This window comes from Drosophila grimshawi, unplaced genomic scaffold (assembly GCF_018153295.1).
Source record: "Drosophila grimshawi isolate 15287-2541.00 unplaced genomic scaffold, ASM1815329v1 contig_311, whole genome shotgun sequence".
Classification (NCBI taxonomy): Eukaryota; Metazoa; Arthropoda; class Insecta; order Diptera; family Drosophilidae; genus Drosophila; species Drosophila grimshawi.
The window spans coordinates 4,962,952-4,981,918 of NW_025063098.1; the positions used below are offsets into that span (position 1 = coordinate 4,962,952).

General features: G+C 35.8%; 3 protein-coding genes and 1 long non-coding RNA gene across 8 annotated transcripts; 3 read left to right on the forward strand and 1 right to left on the reverse strand.

The window, feature by feature from the left end:
• Positions 1-85: 85 nt before the first annotated feature.
• On the forward strand, positions 86-2,949 carry LOC116805430. 2 transcript variants are annotated; one of them, XR_004365173.2, is made up of 9 exons: positions 107-400; positions 463-770; positions 835-1,391; positions 1,445-1,591; positions 1,654-1,764; positions 1,860-2,017; positions 2,075-2,362; positions 2,441-2,580; positions 2,655-2,949. XR_004365173.2 is itself a non-coding variant. In XM_032737282.2 (7 exons), the coding sequence occupies exons 1-7, from the start codon at positions 184-186 to the stop codon at positions 2,359-2,361; spliced, it is 1,785 nt and encodes a 594-aa protein (XP_032593173.1). In that variant the 5' UTR covers positions 86-183; the 3' UTR covers positions 2,362-2,407. The 2 variants fall into 2 exon arrangements, 1 of the variants encoding a protein (XP_032593173.1); XM_032737282.2 differs by lacking the exons at positions 2,441-2,580; positions 2,655-2,949 and having other exon boundaries at positions 86-400; positions 2,075-2,407.
• On the forward strand, positions 2,937-5,331 carry LOC116805431. The gene is made up of 7 exons (XM_032737284.2): positions 2,937-3,175; positions 3,231-3,538; positions 3,612-4,171; positions 4,225-4,371; positions 4,434-4,544; positions 4,658-4,815; positions 4,874-5,331. The coding sequence occupies exons 1-7, from the start codon at positions 2,962-2,964 to the stop codon at positions 5,155-5,157; spliced, it is 1,782 nt and encodes a 593-aa protein (XP_032593175.1). The 5' UTR covers positions 2,937-2,961; the 3' UTR covers positions 5,158-5,331.
• Positions 5,332-5,375: 44 nt separating this feature from the next.
• Positions 5,376-8,125, forward strand: LOC6564419. The gene is made up of 7 exons (XM_001990300.3): positions 5,376-5,622; positions 6,032-6,339; positions 6,402-6,961; positions 7,011-7,157; positions 7,216-7,326; positions 7,453-7,610; positions 7,674-8,125. The coding sequence occupies exons 1-7, from the start codon at positions 5,406-5,408 to the stop codon at positions 7,955-7,957; spliced, it is 1,785 nt and encodes a 594-aa protein (XP_001990336.1). The 5' UTR covers positions 5,376-5,405; the 3' UTR covers positions 7,958-8,125.
• Positions 8,126-14,636: 6,511 nt separating this feature from the next.
• On the reverse strand, positions 14,637-15,600 carry LOC116805429. Of its 4 annotated transcripts, none has more exons than XR_004365169.1 (3): positions 15,079-15,600; positions 14,798-15,013; positions 14,637-14,742 (listed from the first exon to the last, which is right to left on the reverse strand). It is a non-coding gene; the product is annotated as an uncharacterized LOC116805429 (long non-coding RNA). The 4 variants fall into 4 exon arrangements; XR_004365172.1 differs by having other exon boundaries at positions 14,637-14,754; positions 15,079-15,574; XR_004365170.2 differs by having other exon boundaries at positions 14,798-15,028; positions 15,079-15,505.
• Between the last annotated feature and the right edge of the window lie 3,367 nt (positions 15,601-18,967).

An 18,967-nucleotide genomic window follows, 5' to 3' on the forward strand; every position in this document is an offset into this window, starting at 1 on the left:
TCAAGTTATAAATATTAGAATGTAAGCACAAATGAATATAGCAAACCATGCAATGATTGTCTACTGATGCTACACTTAAGAATAAAAATTTCATTCACTCTACATACATAACACCATACAGTTAGGTACACTGAACAGAATAATTGTAAACAATAAATATTTAAATAAAAATATACATTCATAATGCCCTGTTTCAAGCAAGAGAAAAGCCTATTATTCCGCCCTCGTCGGGATAAAACCAATGATAGAGATCTGAAGGCACCCAAAGCAGTTCGACCACGAGCCATCAAATGCCATGGACTCTTTGGAATGGCCATTGCCAGGCAGCATCTCATCGTTGACGAAAAGTGGACACCCGCCTCGCTAAGCGATCAGTATGGTGGGATGACCGAACTACTGAGTAAGTGTGCGATTTCTTTACATATACATGTATGTATGTGGTAAGTATGAGGTGATTCTTAGGGCGTCGCGTAATCTATAAGCGGCATGAGACTAATGCCAATCGGTTGCAACTTTTGGTGGAGAGCAAGCGATTGAGAAATCAATGTGCTGATGGGCGCACTAAGCTCCAAAAGATATCGCAGGGGAATAATACACACAAGATACGCAACTTTTTGATTAGGCACAAGGATATGCAGCGTCTCTATCAGAAAATGCCCATACATCAAGTTGTCGATAACATTAATCAACGCACTTTTACAATGCGTAAGGAGCGAGATCGCTTGGAGTTGCGCTTGGATCAGTTAAAGCATACATATAAAGAGTTATTGGTAATTATTATAATACGTAATGCTGTGATACTTACAATATTGCTTTATTATTATCTATTTACAGCTGGACCGAGGTGAGGTCGAGAACCTAATTAGGTATGAGAATGAGTTTGTGCTAGAAGAGCAGCTCAAATCGCGGGAGTTACTTAAGAGAATTGAAAACTCGAAAGTACGCTTAAAGGCCATTAAAACCATTAATACTACATATAAGAAAATGTTGCAAGTGTTAATACAGGACGAAATTTTTTATGAGCCCATTCTGCGTTCTCTGGTCGGTGACATGGAGGATCAGTCGAATTTCATCAAGCACATACTCTATCTGGGTATACCGGCCATATCCAAGTTCAGGAAGCTCAATCGCGAGTTTCTTCAGCTAGATGCTAAGTCGCGGATGAATGTTCAGGAGAAGATAGAAATCTTGGCTTCACTGAAAACTCCAAAAGCTATTGGCGGCTTACCACAACCTAAGACTAACGAGATTTTATCAGCAGATCCAAATCGTTATGTGCGTGATACACAGAGCATGTCTATGTTAAAGAGAGAACTGCAAACCATTGAGAAGACAATCAAGGAGCTAAAATTAGTGACACTATGCTCACAGGCCAAGGAGATATATCCACGGTATGTGCATAACCGAAAATATGTGTTTAAATATCTCAAATCTTCGTTTACAGCGTAAAGAGTCAGGTGGAAAATAATCAACAACTCATTCGAAAAGTCGAGCATGAAAGGCAGAATCGAGATATGCTAGAGAACAAAATGAATTACGCATCGATGCTGAAAGATATATTAGTTAATAATCTATCTGAGGAGGAAATTAAGTATGCAACTCTTTAAAAAAAAACATGGTTTTCAATATACTTACCATTATAATGTCCAACAGTCGCCTTGAGCGAATTAAAGACCTAAAAAGAATATTGAAAGGTGACGAGGAATTTGAGCAAGAAACTGTGGAGCATATCAAAAATCGCGGAGATGCATTTGTATTGATTCGGTAAAGTTTATTTACATATAAACCTCATTTTACTTAATGCTTTATTATTGTTCGATAACACATAATTTATTTTTATTTTTTCTTTTCCATCACAGCATTAGACTTTGGAATCTAATTGAAATTTTACGACACATAGATCGTGATCCAAAAATGTTCCGCTCTCAGTATCCAAATTCGTATTTGAAGTTGCCACTTCTCAAATTCGATTTGCATAACGTGTACGCTGCGCCACCAGAGCTTTACGAGGAAGACAGTTGAGTTTAGCCTACCCATTTCGAAGGAATCCTTTCATTGATCACTTTATTCACAGCTGAAAAAATAATGAATTTGCTTAAGCGTAAGGTTTACAAGCTGATGAAGAGTTACAAAGCGATAAAGAGATCGGACAAAGACAATAGCAGGGAAAAGTACCATATCGAATTTTTAAATACGATCAACTATAACCCATATATTGATGAGGACGAGGGACACGGAGCAATAGTTGGTGAGGATCTACTACAGGCGCAGAAAACCTTGGCAAATATACCAGATCGCAAGCAGATTAAGGCTCAGAGCTCTAGGCTTGTAGAGGATCATGCCAAGCTGGATGAAAGATAATGTATTTGTACAAATAGTAAAGTTTACACCCTGTTACTCATTGAAACTGTATTTCTCAATTTTGTCTACTCTAATACAGCAAGATAGTAACTAAATTTGGTTAGTATATTACTGTCGACGTCGTTCAAAGCACAGTATCGGGTCATGCCTGCTCGTAATTTTAAAGCTAGAGTTTTCAAAATTGCAAGGTGGATTACTAGTAACATTCTCCTACGATTGGTAAGAATATTTTGTAGTCCCGCCTATATCGTCATTAAAAATGCACAAATTCTACATCTCCTGCAATTTTGCAGATTAAGTTACTAAATTTGAATGTCACGTCAATGATTAATCAATGGTCGAAGCTTAAGTTAATAGTTGGCATAGAAAGGAAGATATGTTGAATTTTCTTAAAAACTTTTGAAAAGTATTTAAGGATTTTTCAAAGTAAGCTTTGAAATTCTCTTCTACAAACTTTTCATATTATTGTGAATGATTTAATTCAATTGTTATGTACACAACATAATTTTGTAAACAGATAATTAAAAAAAAAAATAAAAAAAAATAAAAATATATAAATAAGCCAAAAAAATAAGAAAAATAAAAAAATACACACTTACGATGCCCTGTTTTAAGCGAGAGAGAAGTATATCGCACTGCCCTCGAAAGGACAAGCAAAATAATAGAGAAGTTCCTCTCAAACCAGTGCATCCTCGATCTCTAAGATATCATGGTCTCTTTGGCGTGTCCTTTGCTCCGCAGCACATGGTAATCGATGAGAGATGGGCACCCAACTCATTAACTGAGCAATTTGGCGGAATGACCGATTTGTTAAGTATGGAATGAGCTTCAATTATATACATAAGTGATATTTTCAAGTTCTTCTAAAGCACGTAACTTAATCTTCAAGAGGTATGACACGAAGGCCAATCGGTTGAACTACGTTAAGGAAAGTAAGAAATTGAAATTACAGTGCCGCGATGGACGGGCTAAGCTTCAGAACATCCTCACCGATGATAATACGCATAGGATTCGAAATTTTCTGATCAACCACAAGGATATGCAGCGTCTCTATCAGAGAATGCCCATTCATCTTGTTGCTGATAATATTAATCAGCGGACTTTTACAATGCGAAAAGAGCGAGATCGTTTGGAGTGTCGATTGGGCCAACTAAAGCATCAATATAGAAAAATGCTGGTTAGTATGTAGAAAATTAAAAACGAAATCGAAGCGAATATAATCATTGATATTGAATTAATGATATTTATAGATAGATCGTGCCGAGTTGGAAAACCGCATCAGATATCAGAATGAGTTTGTCTTGGAGGAGGAGATCAAATCGCGTGATTTTATCAAGAAAATTGAAAACTCTAATGTGCGTCTAAAGGCCATTAAGGCCATTAATAGTACGTATCAAAAAATGATTGAGGTATTACGGCACGATGCAATATTTTATGAGCCCATTCTCCGCTCTCTCGCTGCTGACATGGAGGATCAGGCGAATTTCATAAAGCACATACTTTATTTGGGCATGCCTGCAATATCAAAATTTAAGGAGCTAAATGACCAGTATCGACATCTGGAGAATAAGTCTTCTAAATATCACTTGATAAAAGAACAATTATTAGCCTCCTTTAAAAATACTAAGAAAGCCGGTTCTTTTGGTGCCAAGCCCCGTGAAGGGAACCCGGCATCTGCAAATCCAAAGCGTTATTTGCGTGAGACTACCAGCATGCTAATACTCAAGAACGTGTTTCAAACCCTAGAGAAGAGAATTAATGAGGTGAAATGCGGAACACTATGCTTGCAGGCGAAGGAGATTTATCCTCGGTTTGTCCACTGGACTTTTTAACATTTTATTTAGTCTAACTATTAAAATTCAGTTTGGAATTCCAAATGGATAATAAGGAGAAGATGATTCGACTCACCGAGCATGACAAGATGACCCGAGAATACCTAGAGGAAAAAATTAAATACGCAACCTTGCTGGAAGGCATTTTAGTTAACAATTTATCCGAGGAGGAAATTAAGTATGCACGTCTTATAAAAATTTATGAGTTCTTAATATATTTTCCTTTATAATGTTCAACAGTCGCCTTGAGCGAATTGAAGACCTAAAAAGAATATTGAAAGGTGACGAGGAACTTGAGCAAAAAACCTTGGAGTATATAAAGAATCGCGCAGATGCATTTGTATTAATTCGGTAAGCTTTATTTACACACATTCAATATACACATAAAACGCATTTTCCATTCTTATTTATTATTGTTCGAAAACATATTATCTTTTGTTTTTATTTTCTCTTTTCTATGACAGCATTAGACTTTGGAATCTAATTGAAATTTTACGACACATAGATCGTGATCCAAAAATGTTCCGCTCTCAGTATCCAAATTCGTATTTGAAGTTGCCACTTCTCAAATTCGAGATGCATCATATGTACGCTTCGCCACCAGAGCTTTGCGAGGAAGACAGTTGAGTTTAACCTACCCACTGCGAAGGAATCCTTTCATTGATAACTTTTATTCACAGCTGAAAAAATTATGAGTTTTATCAAGCGTAAGGTTTACAAGCTGATGAAGGGTTACAATGCGACATCGGATATAGATAATAGCAAGGAAAAATATCATATCGAATTTTTAAAAACAGTCAAGTGTAACCCACACATTCGTAGTGCCGAGGGACGCGGAGCGACAGTTGGTGAAGATCTACTGCAGATGCAAAAGACCTTGGCAAATGTCCCGGATCGCACTCAGATTAAAGCGCAGAGTAACAGAATCGTTGATGATGCTATACTACGACGAGATGAAGCATAATGTAATAACATACTATGAGACAACAATATTATTGTACTAACATACCCCAGATACGAATAGATAAGAACTTCATTCTCATGCTATAGATATTTTAAGGAACCTGTGAAATTTCTGTCTACTTATGTTTGTACTTATTTAAGTTTCATTTATTCGAACTAAAGTCAGTTCTTTCAATTGCTTCTTACGTTCCTTTTTAATTTTTTAAGTTAAATAAATATAAATAAATATACAAAAATACAAATACACTAATGCCCTGCTTCGTTCGAGAGAAGAGCTTATCGAACTGCCTTCGGGGGGATAAGCAAAAGGATAGGGATGTAACAGCTCCAAAGCCAGTACATCCTCGAGCTTTACGATTCCATGGACTTTTTGGCATGTCCTTTGTGCGTCAGCATGCAATGATAGACGAACGATGGACCCCAAACTCTTTGACCGAGCAATTTGGTGGCATGACCGATTTGCTAAGTAAGTGCTATATACTGACTAATGGGTAATATAACTAAAATAATTTTCTGGGTGGTTTTTCTTCCGATCGGCTTTATAATAAAAACGAAACTTATACTTTGGCTACAGAAATTTGAAGACAAAATTTAAGTAGTTTTTTGTAAATAACGTGGCAAAATGAAGAGTTAAACGCAGTTTCTAATTATGGATTATCTTTATTGTACTTGTTGAAGAATTGAGAGCAACTCTACTTAGCAGAATACAATGCAGAAAAGAACACAATTCATGTGTGACCAAAGCTTCGATATTAATCGGTATAGCGATACTTAAGTATTAATCGCTGCAGTGATATTAAAACAGTTAAAATGAAAACTTCATTTCTAGAATTATGTTTTTTTTTTGTGCTTCTGAGTAAAATTTTTTTTTATAGCTCGTCGTGTCGTTTTCAAACGCCATGAAACAACGGCCAATCGGCAAAACTATGTTGAGGAAAGTAAGAAGTTAAAATTGCAGTGTCGCGATGGACGGGCCAAACTTCAAAACATCCTCACCGGAAATAATTCCCATAGGATTAGAAATTTTCTAATCAACCACAAGGATATGCAGCGTCTCTATCAGAGAATGCCCATACACCTAGTTGTTGATAACATTAATCAGCGGACTTTTACAATGCGAAAAGAGCGAGATCGTCTGGAGTGTCGATTGGGTCAACTAAAGCATCGGTATAGAGAGTTACTGGTTAGTATATCAAAAGCTTGTAATTAAATCGACCAAAATTGGGTATTATGTTTTATTCGCAGCTCGATCGTGGCTTGTTGGAAAACCGCATTAACTATCAGAATGAGTTTGCTTTAGAAGAAGAAATCAAATCGCGTGATTTTATCAAGAAAATTGAAAACTCTAATGTGCGTCTAAAGGCCATTAAGACCATTAATAGTACGTATCAAAAAATGATACAGGTGTTGCGACACGATGCAATATTTTATGAGCCCATTCTCCGATCTCTCGCTGCTGATATGGAAGATCAGGCGAATTTCATAAAGCACATACTTTATCTGGGCATGCCGGCAATAGTAAAATTTAAGGAGCTAAATGACCAGTATCGACATCTAGAGGCGAAGTCCCGCAAAAATCTTCAGGCAAAGTTACAAATGTTGGGCTCTTTTAAGCCGCGTAAAAATGTCGGCTCTATTAATGCCAAACACGAAAAGGAGATGCCCCAGAGCGCAGATCCCAATCGATATTTCCGTGAGACGCGCAGCATGCTGGTACTGAAGCTTGTGTTAAAGTCCGTTGAGAAGACCATAACTGAGATGAAAATGGTTACGTTATGCTCGCAAGCAAGGGAAATATATCCACGGTAAGCTTATTCACTGATTAACAATGCAAATCTAAATATCGCATTCTAGTATGAAGAGCCAGGTGGACAACAATGAGAAGCTGCGTCGAACTATCGAAAGTGATATGATGGCTCATGAGATGCTCGAGGATAAAATGAAAAGCGCTAATGTGTTAAAGGGTGTGCTGGTGAATAATCTATCGGAGGAGGAAATCAAGTGAGGCACTTAAAAAATAAAATTATAAATTAACTTATAACAATATTGCCTTATGTAGTCGACTTGAGCGCATAAAGGACTTGAAAAAAGTTATGGAATACGAATCAAAATTTGAGCGTGAGACGTTGGACTATTTGAAGAATCGTGGCGATGCTTTTGTGATGTTACGGTAAGCACATATATATATATATATATATATATATATATATATATATATATTTTAACTACATATATATGAAGTAACTCTTTAGTTATCAGTTGAAATTATACTTATATATTTTATTTACTAACGCAGAGTGAACATTTGGAATCTCATTGAGATTCTGAGGCACATAGATCGTTCACCAAAATTACTGCGTACGCAGTATCCAAATTCGTATTTGAAGTTGCCTCTTCTTAAATTCGAGATGCTCAATATGCGCGCTGCAGCACCAGAGATTTACGAGGAAAACAGTTGAGTAGTTATAATCCACAAAAAATAACATATTTTTATTAAAGAATTGTGTTTGTACACAGTTGATGCTGTAATGCACATATTGAAGCGTAAAGTTTACAAATTGATGAAAGGCTACTTGGTGGAAATGAGTCCGTCGATTATAGCTCGTAATAAGGAAGAGTATCATGCCGATTTTCTTGCCAGTCTTGAAATAGTCGAGGAAATCGATGACGATGATCAACAGTCTGTGTTGCCAGAGGATCTGCTCGTCGAAAACAAGTACAATGTTCATGTGCCAAATCGCAAACAGATCAAGGCCCAGAGTGCCAAGTTCCTGGATGAGCTTGCGAAGCGGGATGAATAGCGCACAATATATTAAGTTTCCTATTTAGTTATACCATCCAAAATACGAAGTTACAGTTTTCTGAGTGCAGGGGGCCAAATTTGTAAAGTAAATAGCGATCTCTCTGTAAAGTAATGCAACAAATTTACTCATAATAAATAGCAACCAGAAACAAAAAAATTAATAAATCGTGAGCTGCATTCGACAATCGATTGCCAAAAAAAAGAAGAAAGAACGGCTTTCTTAAGCATGCCGCATATTACATACTCTAGCGACCGGATTAACCTTCCACCATTTAAACTTCACTATAAATTTGAAAAAACAAACGATTCTTCCGATTATAGTTAACTGATGTTGATTTCTCATTCAAATGCTAAGAGCATAATAAAATTCTTTCATGAACTCATCTTCCGACCGTTCGTTTCTATGTCAGCTAAATCATATAGTGATCCGATCCGACTGTTTCTGCTCTATGTACTGCCAAAAAAGAAAATCTATTCCAATCTGAAGATAACTTTAAAAATTAGAAATAACAATATATGTACTTTAAGTCGTCCTTCAAAGCGTCAAAAAACCTCACGACCCTCTGCAAGGGTATAAATAAAAAAGCAATGGAAGCGTTGAAGCTATGAAGATCGTCTGCAGAAGTCGCTAGTTAACTTCATATAATTGATCCGAAATTGCTGCAAACAGTCGCTGTCTGGGATTTCATCGCCTCAACTTTGGCTTTTGCTGGTACTTGTATTGGTACTGTGTTCAACTGATGCGACGCCCTCCGGTTTGTTTTTCGGTAGCACCGACAATCTCCACAATTGTGGGAGGAAGAATTGCACTGCGGCGGTTGCCACACAACATAATTGTGGATGAGAGAGCCTCTCTTTTATTTATGAGTTGTGGATCTGTTTGGCTTTTTTTTACACAAGCTGCGCTTTTGCAAAGATTAGAATGTTTCGGTTTGAGATAATGCTTCTGTCAGTCAAATTTGAACAATTTTTAAATTCTTTTAAAGGTTTCAGTTTTTCTATAGTAAATCAATGAAATTAATGCTTACAAAAGTTTTATATTTGAAGGGTATAGAATTATTACAGGTATTTAAATACTTTTCTAATTTCTACACAATCTCAAATACAAGCAACCAAAACAGTTTCTTATTCATTCAAATAAATAATACTTTGGGATCAATGACATATAAAACATAAATATTTATTCAAACAATATTACCTCACAAGACACATATACGCATGTATTGTCTTTATAAACACAGTACAATAGCCGCCTATTAATCATTTCCTCTGACCAATACAATACCACTTCCTCTGTGAATAGAAATAAAGAAAAAGCCCAAAATAAGATGTATTCATTGATGAGCGCGCTCTCGACGACAGTGTCATTAAAATGTAACAGCTTTATTTATCCAAAATAAATAAGTGCTGCCAACGAAACGATCAGCGACAACTTGGGCTCATCAACACCGCAAGCTGAACTACAAAAAAAATGCAGAGTGTGGCTTTTGAGTAGCACACGCTTCCACTTCACTTGGCTGTAGAGCACTTGTATGTGGATCTGTTATTTTCTTTTATCTGCCTACCCAATATCATGCTGACGACGAGGATGGGAACACGCGACCAACACACATAAGGCACATAAATGAGGTTATGTAAGTCCGCTTAGACAATCAACGTGCCAACAGCCTCAGCCAACCAGTCATATACATTTCATTCGCCCCTTTTGCCTGTTGCGGTGGGGAGGAGGCGATCTCCCGATGTAACAGCAAAGAAATTGGGTACAACAAGTGCTAAAAATTAGGTGATGTGATTTGCGGTTGCCTTTAAGAGTTAATGTCGTGGCCGCTCAATGAAAATACAATTTTGTTCAACATAGAGGCGCTCTAATATAAATTGTTTGCTCAAATTCATTTATTTTGTAAGTGCTGAAATTAGTTTGTTGTGAAAATATAACTACATATGTAGCAGTACACCAAAGGGCATTTGACTAGGTACTTTTGAATTATTATATTACAATTAATGCATTAGCATTTCACAAAAGTTCTTAATATACAACAAAATTGTGTGCTATATAAATATGTTCATTTATATTTCTGGTTAAATTGTGATATTATTTTGTTAAGGTATTTCACAATTTAGTACTGTAAAATTTAAATACAACAGTCATGTTAATAATGTTGTAAGTTTTTGAGTATGACAAATTAATTCTGAATATTGATTATATGTTTTATTCGCTTATAGTTTCATTTTTTTGTTTTTTGTTTCTATTTATGTGTCTAGAAGTGTAAATATAAAGATAATTGAGGGCATCTGACAGCTGTGAGTTTTATGATTGACCTGCATGCAAGAGGCATACAGCTTTATCTATAGATATTAGTAGGAAACCTAATTTGTTATGGCTCGCCCCAAATATTGTTAAATACATATACATAATTCAATTAAAAACATATTTATCATCACCATAAAACTCAAGCATATCATAATAAATCATTTGCATAAATCTACGGAAGTGTTGGCTAAGAGAACAAGATCAATTAGAGATCGCTTCTGAGGTAGGTGTGTTCACAAAATGTGAAGTGAATCATTTCACATGACCCAATGAATGTTTACAAACGAGAAGTATTCAAACTTTGTAAATACCCATAGCGAAAGCATTGCGATTGTCGGCCAACAGAGCAGACCTATTTAACCCGATGCCTTGCTCTCTTGGCCCAAAATCAGCAGCGGCGGTGGTTACATTTTAACCATCCAAATGGTTACAACATTTCCAGAAGCCACAGCCCACAAAGCCCCATTGCTCCGACCACAACAAACGGTTTGGGTTTGATAATTATGAACCTTCTTGAGTGTTGGCGGCAGTTTGCGTTTGAAATTATTCGTGAAGGAGTCGAAGATTCGTGGCTAAAACAATTGGTAGTCAGTCAACTTAACGCGAACTGCAAAACTAGCCAATTTTATGCTTTTCAGCCAGCTGAGTCGTGGCCAACCATTTTTTTCTTCATTCCTTTTTGTACAATTTGTAAAACGAAGACGGACAATGGAAATGAAAAGTTGAATTCAGTTATGTTCCTGCATACTCTTTATATATTCTTACAGAACAATGATAATAGTATATATACTTATGTATATAGTTAATATATATTATATATTACACTATATATACAAATGTTTAAAATCAAACTTAATAAAAGCAAATAAAAATAATATAAAATTATCAGGATATAATAGCTTATATTACTTATTACAAACAGCATGTCATAGTTTAATAGTGTCTTTTTATAGGGTATCTGAATGGATTTACTGTGCGCATGCAGCTCCTAGGAAATTATCTTGTCAATGGCTGCGCTTCAATTGCGGTCCAGTGTTTTGCTTGGGCTGGGCCACTATGAACCCCATGTGTGCATGGATAGATGGATGGGAGTTAGGTGGGTAGGTCGGTAACTCAAGGCAGCATCTTGAGACTCCCTTTTGGCAAGCTGATTTTCTTTTCTGTTTTTTTTTTTTTTGAGGTGTGTTCCTCCTCCTGTGCATGCGATAGTCGCGTCGTATTCGTGCAATATTTCTTCTTCATTTGTGAAAATAATTTACATATGGTTATGTAAGCCGCATCTATTGCAAGAAACCAACTGCGGCATGTTTTATTTAATTGCCATAAACGGCAAATACCCAAAGTGAAAGAGCCATAAATTGGGTATACATGTCAGACTAATATCATTTTCAAGCAAATCCAAGCAGTTTACATTTTTGTTTTCGGGGCGGTGGTCGATGTTCATTTCTCGGACACAGCATGAGTGCAAAGCAATCAATTTGTTAACTAGTTCTCAATTATCATATTCCTAATGAAGCATTCAATTGAGTACTTTCCAATTGCTCATGTGTTGTTTTGTGGAGATGCGATTTGTAAGCCGCTATTGTGTTTTGTGCGAGCATTGGCTATAAAAGTTCCTATGCTTCTTTTGTTGACGCACCCATTTTCTCTGGGATCCTACAAAAATCTAAACCGGCTTTTTGCACAAAACAAAACTTGACAAATATCTGCTATAAATAAATCGGTGTCACCAAAACAAAGCATGCCAACAACAGCTCAGCAAATGAATACATTCGGACTATTCATGATTATGCAATTCATAAAATTAAATGTTAATGTCAAACACGCAAACGAACAGAACTGCTTTAATTTTTTTTCTTATATTTTAGTTATTTGGCCAATAAACTTGCTTTGGTTCTAACTGTGAATTAAAAACTTTCCCAGCAGCAACAAACGACTCAGACAACGAACTTGGCAATCAGTACTGTAAAATGCCATGCATAAATATAGTCATAATGTTGTTAAATCTGCCTAATTAAGTGAGCCTCATAAATATTCGAAATCATAGATAAAGAATTATAGACATTTGCCAAAGGAGACGGGCAAAGCTCCATGTTGCACGTTCCATTTCGTGTTGGGGCGCCATTAAAAATCAACCTTAGCTGACCGCTGAATTTTGTTCTAAGGCGCCGATGGATATTATGAAATCACTCTCACAAACTTTATAAATATAAATTACCGCGGTGTGAGCGCTATAACCAATGATTATTTTAATTAAAATTATATGATAAAAGACAAAGCCAAATAAACGCCTAGTTGTCAATGGCAAAATGCAAAAAAATGTTAAAATACTTGCTGCGAATACCCTGCAATTGCTTAAGTAATGTTCTTTAGTATACCCTATATAAAACGATTTTAAATTTTAGTATATACATTTATATATATCGATAGAGCATATAAGTTTGATATGTTAATTAATAAATTAAACTATAAGTGACAAAGTTAGTAAGCCTAATATTTATTCAATTTGAATGTCTAATTAGCTTGAGAGCAAAGTAAACATTAATTACAAAGTCACCCAAATTAAATTTCTTAGCTATAATTATGACTTTAGTTATAGGGTAGCTACTAGTCGACTAGAGTATACCTATTAAATGCAATTATGCAATTGTATGGTAAGGTATGGCTTAGTCTGGCTAGGTATGCTTCTCGAGTTCTTGGCGTCAGCTGCTGGTCTATGCAAATTTTATGTCTTTATGCTTAAGCCAAAATAATTATACATACAGCTGTAGTTATCAGCAAATTAAAACAACAGCCGCAACGACAAGACCTTAGGACCCCCAAAGACCCCGAAATCCATTGTCGATTGCAGCAACGCCCACGATTTTGGCCAAGTCAAATGCAAGGCAACAACAATAAACAAATAACAACAGCAACAACTGCAGCAACAAAGTTGCCTCGTAGCGTTGCCCTTCAACAGCGCCAGCAGCTGCCTGGCATTGTTATTGCATTGCTGTTGTTCTTGTTGTTGTTGCTGTTGCTGCTGCTGTTGTTTAACTGTAAAGCGTGATAATGCAAACATTATACACTTCATTTCATTTGGATTGAAGATTGAAGTACTCCTGTAGTTGTTAGTTTGTGTGTGCATCGCCTCTCGTCTTTCAATACCTCAATTAACTCATTATGCGCATGCGCAACTTCTGTTTACCACAAATTTCCAGCTTTGTGTACTCAAGATGCCTATCATCTCGGAAGCTTACACGACCAATTTCCAGCATCTAAGATTTGCAGATAGTCGCTACTTGTACCTCTTAAGAGTTCTGTGACTTTGAATGAGTCGATTGTTGTTTTAAAATTTTCGGCGATTGTGAAATCGTGAGTTGCTGCCAAAAACAGTTCCGTTTTTACTTGAGATAATTATGGCTTAACTTGATTAAAAACTATACAAACACTATCAGTACTTTATATAAGAGCGATTCATTTATTCGAAATTTATATAACGATTAATTCAATGTAAATTTATAAAACAAGAATTTATATAAATTACGTCATGTAATTCACCCAGTCGTACTTAGTTATTATTTCCTCCGCTTTATTCAGCTTCTCAGGCCAGTTAGCGCAAATAAGCTAATTTATAAAAGTTACAAAAATATGTAAAAATTTTATATGCAAATATCAATAAATGCTGTTTAACACTTGTAAAAGATTTCAAAACGAATATTTTTATTACATTTTTACAATTTTTATAGTTATTTTTTAATCAACATTATTTAAAAAAAAAATTGTTTTAATCAAAGAATTGTTTGAAATTGTGATGCAGACAAAAAATCATAAAATATAAAATTGACTGCAAAATTACCTCGGAAATACCAGATAAATGAATAGTTATTTGAGTGTTGCTATGTACTCAACAAATATGAGAAAATATATTGTTATTATTATAAATAAGTGCACACGCTTCCTGTTGCGAGGACAGTTCACCTGCATCTTGAACGCAGATATGTCAGATTATCTCAAATGTTTGTTCAAATTGCAAGGCTACTTTGAATTCTAGTATAGTTTTAAGGAGAACCATACAATTCCATTGGCCAACAGTTTTTTGTAGCGCGCTTTTATAAAAATCAGCGTTCTTTGTGGCAAATTAAAATTTACGAAATTCTGAGCCTATTTTGGGGTAACTCCATTTGAAAGTCATTAAAAGTCGAAAAGCTTAATTTAGCTCGAATTAACTAAAATATATACATGCAGATTGTATCACAATAAAATTGTACAGATTATGTATAATATTTAGTTTTGCGTTGGGAAGTTGAGCGAGATTTTTTTTAAACTATATTTTGCACATATCCATTTTTAATTGTCCCATTCCGTTCCAAAAATCACAATAATATTACATTTAATTACATTTATTTACATACTTGATTAACTTAGTTAGAAGGGGACCTGTATGTAATAAGATTGTGGTTTGTAGTGTTTGAGTAAATCGTCGTTTGCAGCTGCATGATTGTCTTTATCAAATGATGTAGTTTGATTTTATCATATATATCTTACCTTAACTACTGGGTTACGGACTGCTTCTCATAGATGCGTTTAATTGAGATATGTGGATACTTTGTGTTTTGATTATATTAACATAGGTCAGTGTCTTTATCCATTGCCCGGAACGACCGGACAGCTAGGAACTCATGTTGATACTGCTAGAGTTGAAACAAGAACGATGCGCCCACTGACAACAAGGCGATGCATATACCATTTTTCGTTATGTGGCTTTGGAAATATTATCTAAGCATAACATTTTTTTGAAGATAACTTAAACGAACAAATACCGTTACCCAAAATATGATTTTGCTGCAACTGCTCCGAGTGCGGAACCACCAATATCAATGCTTGCTTTTGCTGGGGCTTCTTGTTTAAGAAGATACACCATTCTGGGGGCCACGGGCAGGAACTTAGGGGACGTGCCTGTCCATTGGCTTTAAGCAGCCCAAATCCATTTAACACCGAGAATAAGGCCGAGAATATGAGTATAGCCATTGATAAGAATATCAAAAATATACAAAATTCCTGCAACAATGACCTGCAACAGCCGATTGGAGCCACGGTTGCCTCGGAGTCGTTGGAATTCTGGTTTTCTTTTTTAGGCACTTCCATTGGAAGGAAAAAACTCAGAAGCAATCGCAAAGCGCCAAATTTGTTCACAAAAACAATTGAATTTATTTATTTTTTTCAATTTGGGAGCAAAGATTTTATAGATAAAACATGTTTTCTTTTTTAGAATTTTGATGCCAAATGTAATGTTGTTTTCCGTTCGATCTGAGTAACTAGAATGATTTTTAAGCCTTCAAGGTGAGTACAGCAGTAAAGTTTTTTCTTTTTAGAAAATCAACGCATACTATGTCAGTTTAGTTTTTACATTTTCCAACTTTCTCAACATTTGACCAATCTGCAAACTCAATTGGTGTAATTGAAAGCCCTTAACGGCTTTTTAGAGCCTCATTAGACTGGCGTTTGATGTGATTGAATTATTGGACACTTAAATGGGCGTTCAATGGAAAATGCTAGGCAGCCAAACTTGCTGGTGTCCAAAACGCGATTCCCTGGCTGGAGAAGCGTGAAAAACCTTTTACCCGTTTAGCACCTCTTACTATCCCTCCTCCCTCCGCTTAACTTAATACTATTAAGCGTCAACACATCTTCATTGCTTTTCTCCCCTCCAATGAAATGGAAGCCTCACATATCTTATTATTGTCGACGAGTCTGTTAATGAAGTTGTTGCCGAATGGGCTATCATGTCTGCAGCTTCATTAGTCCGGAAGTGTTATACATGTTGGAGTCTGGAACTGTCGAGTTGGGTGGCTTGAGGAGGGGCATCAACTTGATACATGTTTGGGGGTAATTCGAATTTAATTTGATTATAGCATACCGGGTTATATAATGCCTGTTATTTAACACCTTTTTTTTTAGCCATCCTATACGATAATATGGAGAATCGTAATAGTTGATAAAATGGATATAAGGCAAATAAATAAGTTGTAACCTGTTGAACAAATAAATTGTACAAAATTGTATAATAAAATCAATTGTGTATATATTTGTTTACGTTGTAGTTCATACTATGTAATATAATATACTTTGTTCCATATAAGCTTTAAACATAATTACAATCAAATGATAAGTACAGTTGTAGGGCTACTTTATGGTATTTCTTGGTATGTGGTAAGGGTATAGTCTAATCTGGTTAAGCTATACAATGTGTAACTTTGATTGATTGTTTAATTTATAACGACCGGAATTGTGGAAATATTCGTTAAACTCATCGGAAATTTGATCAATAATTGCTGTCAGAATAATTATGTACTTAAATATTTCATTTTAAAACTTTTTTCAATTGTTGGCGGCATTCAATTGCGACTCCACGGCTGCACAACTCTTATATCATATAGTGTTTGGAGCCCTAGTGCAATTTCGAATGCAACCAAAATGCTGATAAGCACCAACCCAAGAGCTGCACACAAGCCACCCAACAATGGCAGACGGGAATCGTTGCACAATAACCCACAAAAGAGCTAAACTTAGCCCAACTGAGACCCATAGCCCGAGTAACCTAAAAAAAAAAAATGATCGTAATACAGTTTACAGCATTGAGCTTCTAAAAAAAGAGCACCAGTTGTGTGTTGGTGTGTGTGTGTGTGTGGGAAACGACAAATAAATTACAACAATGCTTAAGGTCAAGTGATTTGTGCAGAAAACAAGGCATAGAGAAAACATATTGTTGGGAGCTAGAGATGCCAGCCATTGCTGCTTTTTTGATAACTAAAGAAATGAATAGATGCGGCTGCGAAGGAAACGTGGCCAACTCTTAAAAACCGCTTGGGGGTCAAATGCCGTTAAAGTAACGAGCGAGCGACTTGCCGTTGTATCATCACCATTGTCGCATTTCAACACCGTCGCAACACGTGGGTAACTTTTTTAAGCTTGGAATAAGAAGAGAAAAAAAATAAGAATTGATTGCCACTTTAGAAGGCCAGTTGGCTGCCGTATGAATCAAGAATGTCTGGCAATTGCAGACAGCTCTTAAGTTCATTGGGTGCCTGCACTCAGTCATTTTGCTTCTCTGACATTACCTATCCGCTTCTGGGAGTGTTGACTGCCAGCGCATTAGCAGGGCGTCAATTTGTACTGCGGCCGCTCATTAATTATATTCGCATTAGCTTGCAAATTATTGACTGTCAAAAGAGTCTTTGCAAATGGTGTGACCTGTTTAGATGATAATTTGGAACTATATGCAGAATAAAATTATAATCAATATTTTTATCAGTACATTTAGAAGTAAAATTAGAAGCTGGTTGAACATTATACAAAAAAAAAATTGCAAATAATACTTACCATTTATAATATAATATCATAACGAAGACGCAATTATATTGCATAATCAAAAAATAATTGTTATTTTAATAAAGAAATTTGTTTTGTATATTGCTTACTTATTTTTATTACAGCTTGTTAACATTCTCTTATCAGACAGCGACATCCACCAATCAGTCATTTTTTTTCGCCAAAATCAATTTTTTTTTGTATAATTGAATAAATTTAACAACTTGAAATAGTTGTTTGACTTTGTAATTTTACTCGCGTGCACAACGTTTTTTATTTATTATTTTTTTGTTTTGTGCTGTTCCTTAAAATAAAAAAATTGAAAAACATTATCACAAGCAGCAACGTGATTTCCGGAAGTTAAAGCGCAACAAAGGCGCCCGTGCAAATGTCGTCGCTGTCGAATTGCTTTGTGTTGTTGTATCTGCTTTTGTGGTTGTTGTTATTGTATTTGCAGATAAAGAGAAGCTAAAGAAGAAAGTCGTGCGACAACAGCTGCCGCAGTTGCAGTTGCAACCTCAGCCACAGCCATCCTGTTTTTCGTGCGAATAATGTCAGTTGTGTTTGTTTTATAACCAAAATTACAACAACTTGCCCGACAAGGGGCCAAAATAAACATGCAACGAGCATAATTGTAGACACGCTCAAATCAACATTATGCGGGTGCAGGTGAGGGAGTTCACTTCAATTGTCATTCGCATTGTCTGCAGGCACTTAGTTAAGAACTTTGTCAGTTATATATGAATATGTGATGTTTTATTGTTCAAAAGTGTGAGCCCAGCTCCAGTGTCTTGGACAAATTCAATAGCCACGTGGCAGCTGACAGCTTTTTGGTCTGACAGTTGAGTGCTGGAATTAGACTCCACAGACACCAACAACGAAATTAGCAGGTCAGGCAAGCAACAGTTCGAATAGTTAAAATTTTTTTTAAACAAACACCTGCCTTCAATTTAATGTGAATAGTTGGGGGTTTTGCTTAGGGCTTGTATTGGCTTGAAATTACTTGTTTGCTTTAGTGGCTAGTTGGTGTTTCATAGACATATAGTGGAGTCCAAGTAATACTTCCTGATAACTATAATATGTAGAGTATTTTCTATTATTCAATGGAAGATTCAAATACATATCATCACCAAAAAAAAAAAACTCCTATGTTTAGCATTACTTATTGAATTTATTTATAGTATTAATTCATCTTTATGTCTAACTCTTTCCAACTCAGAAGGTTTAAAATTTCACTTTTTATTGAGAAAGTTTCTAATCGAACGCAAATGTAAACGATTTAGCTTTCGTTCATAAATATTTCTACAAATAATTTGCTTACATCACCAGCATCATTAATCATTGGCA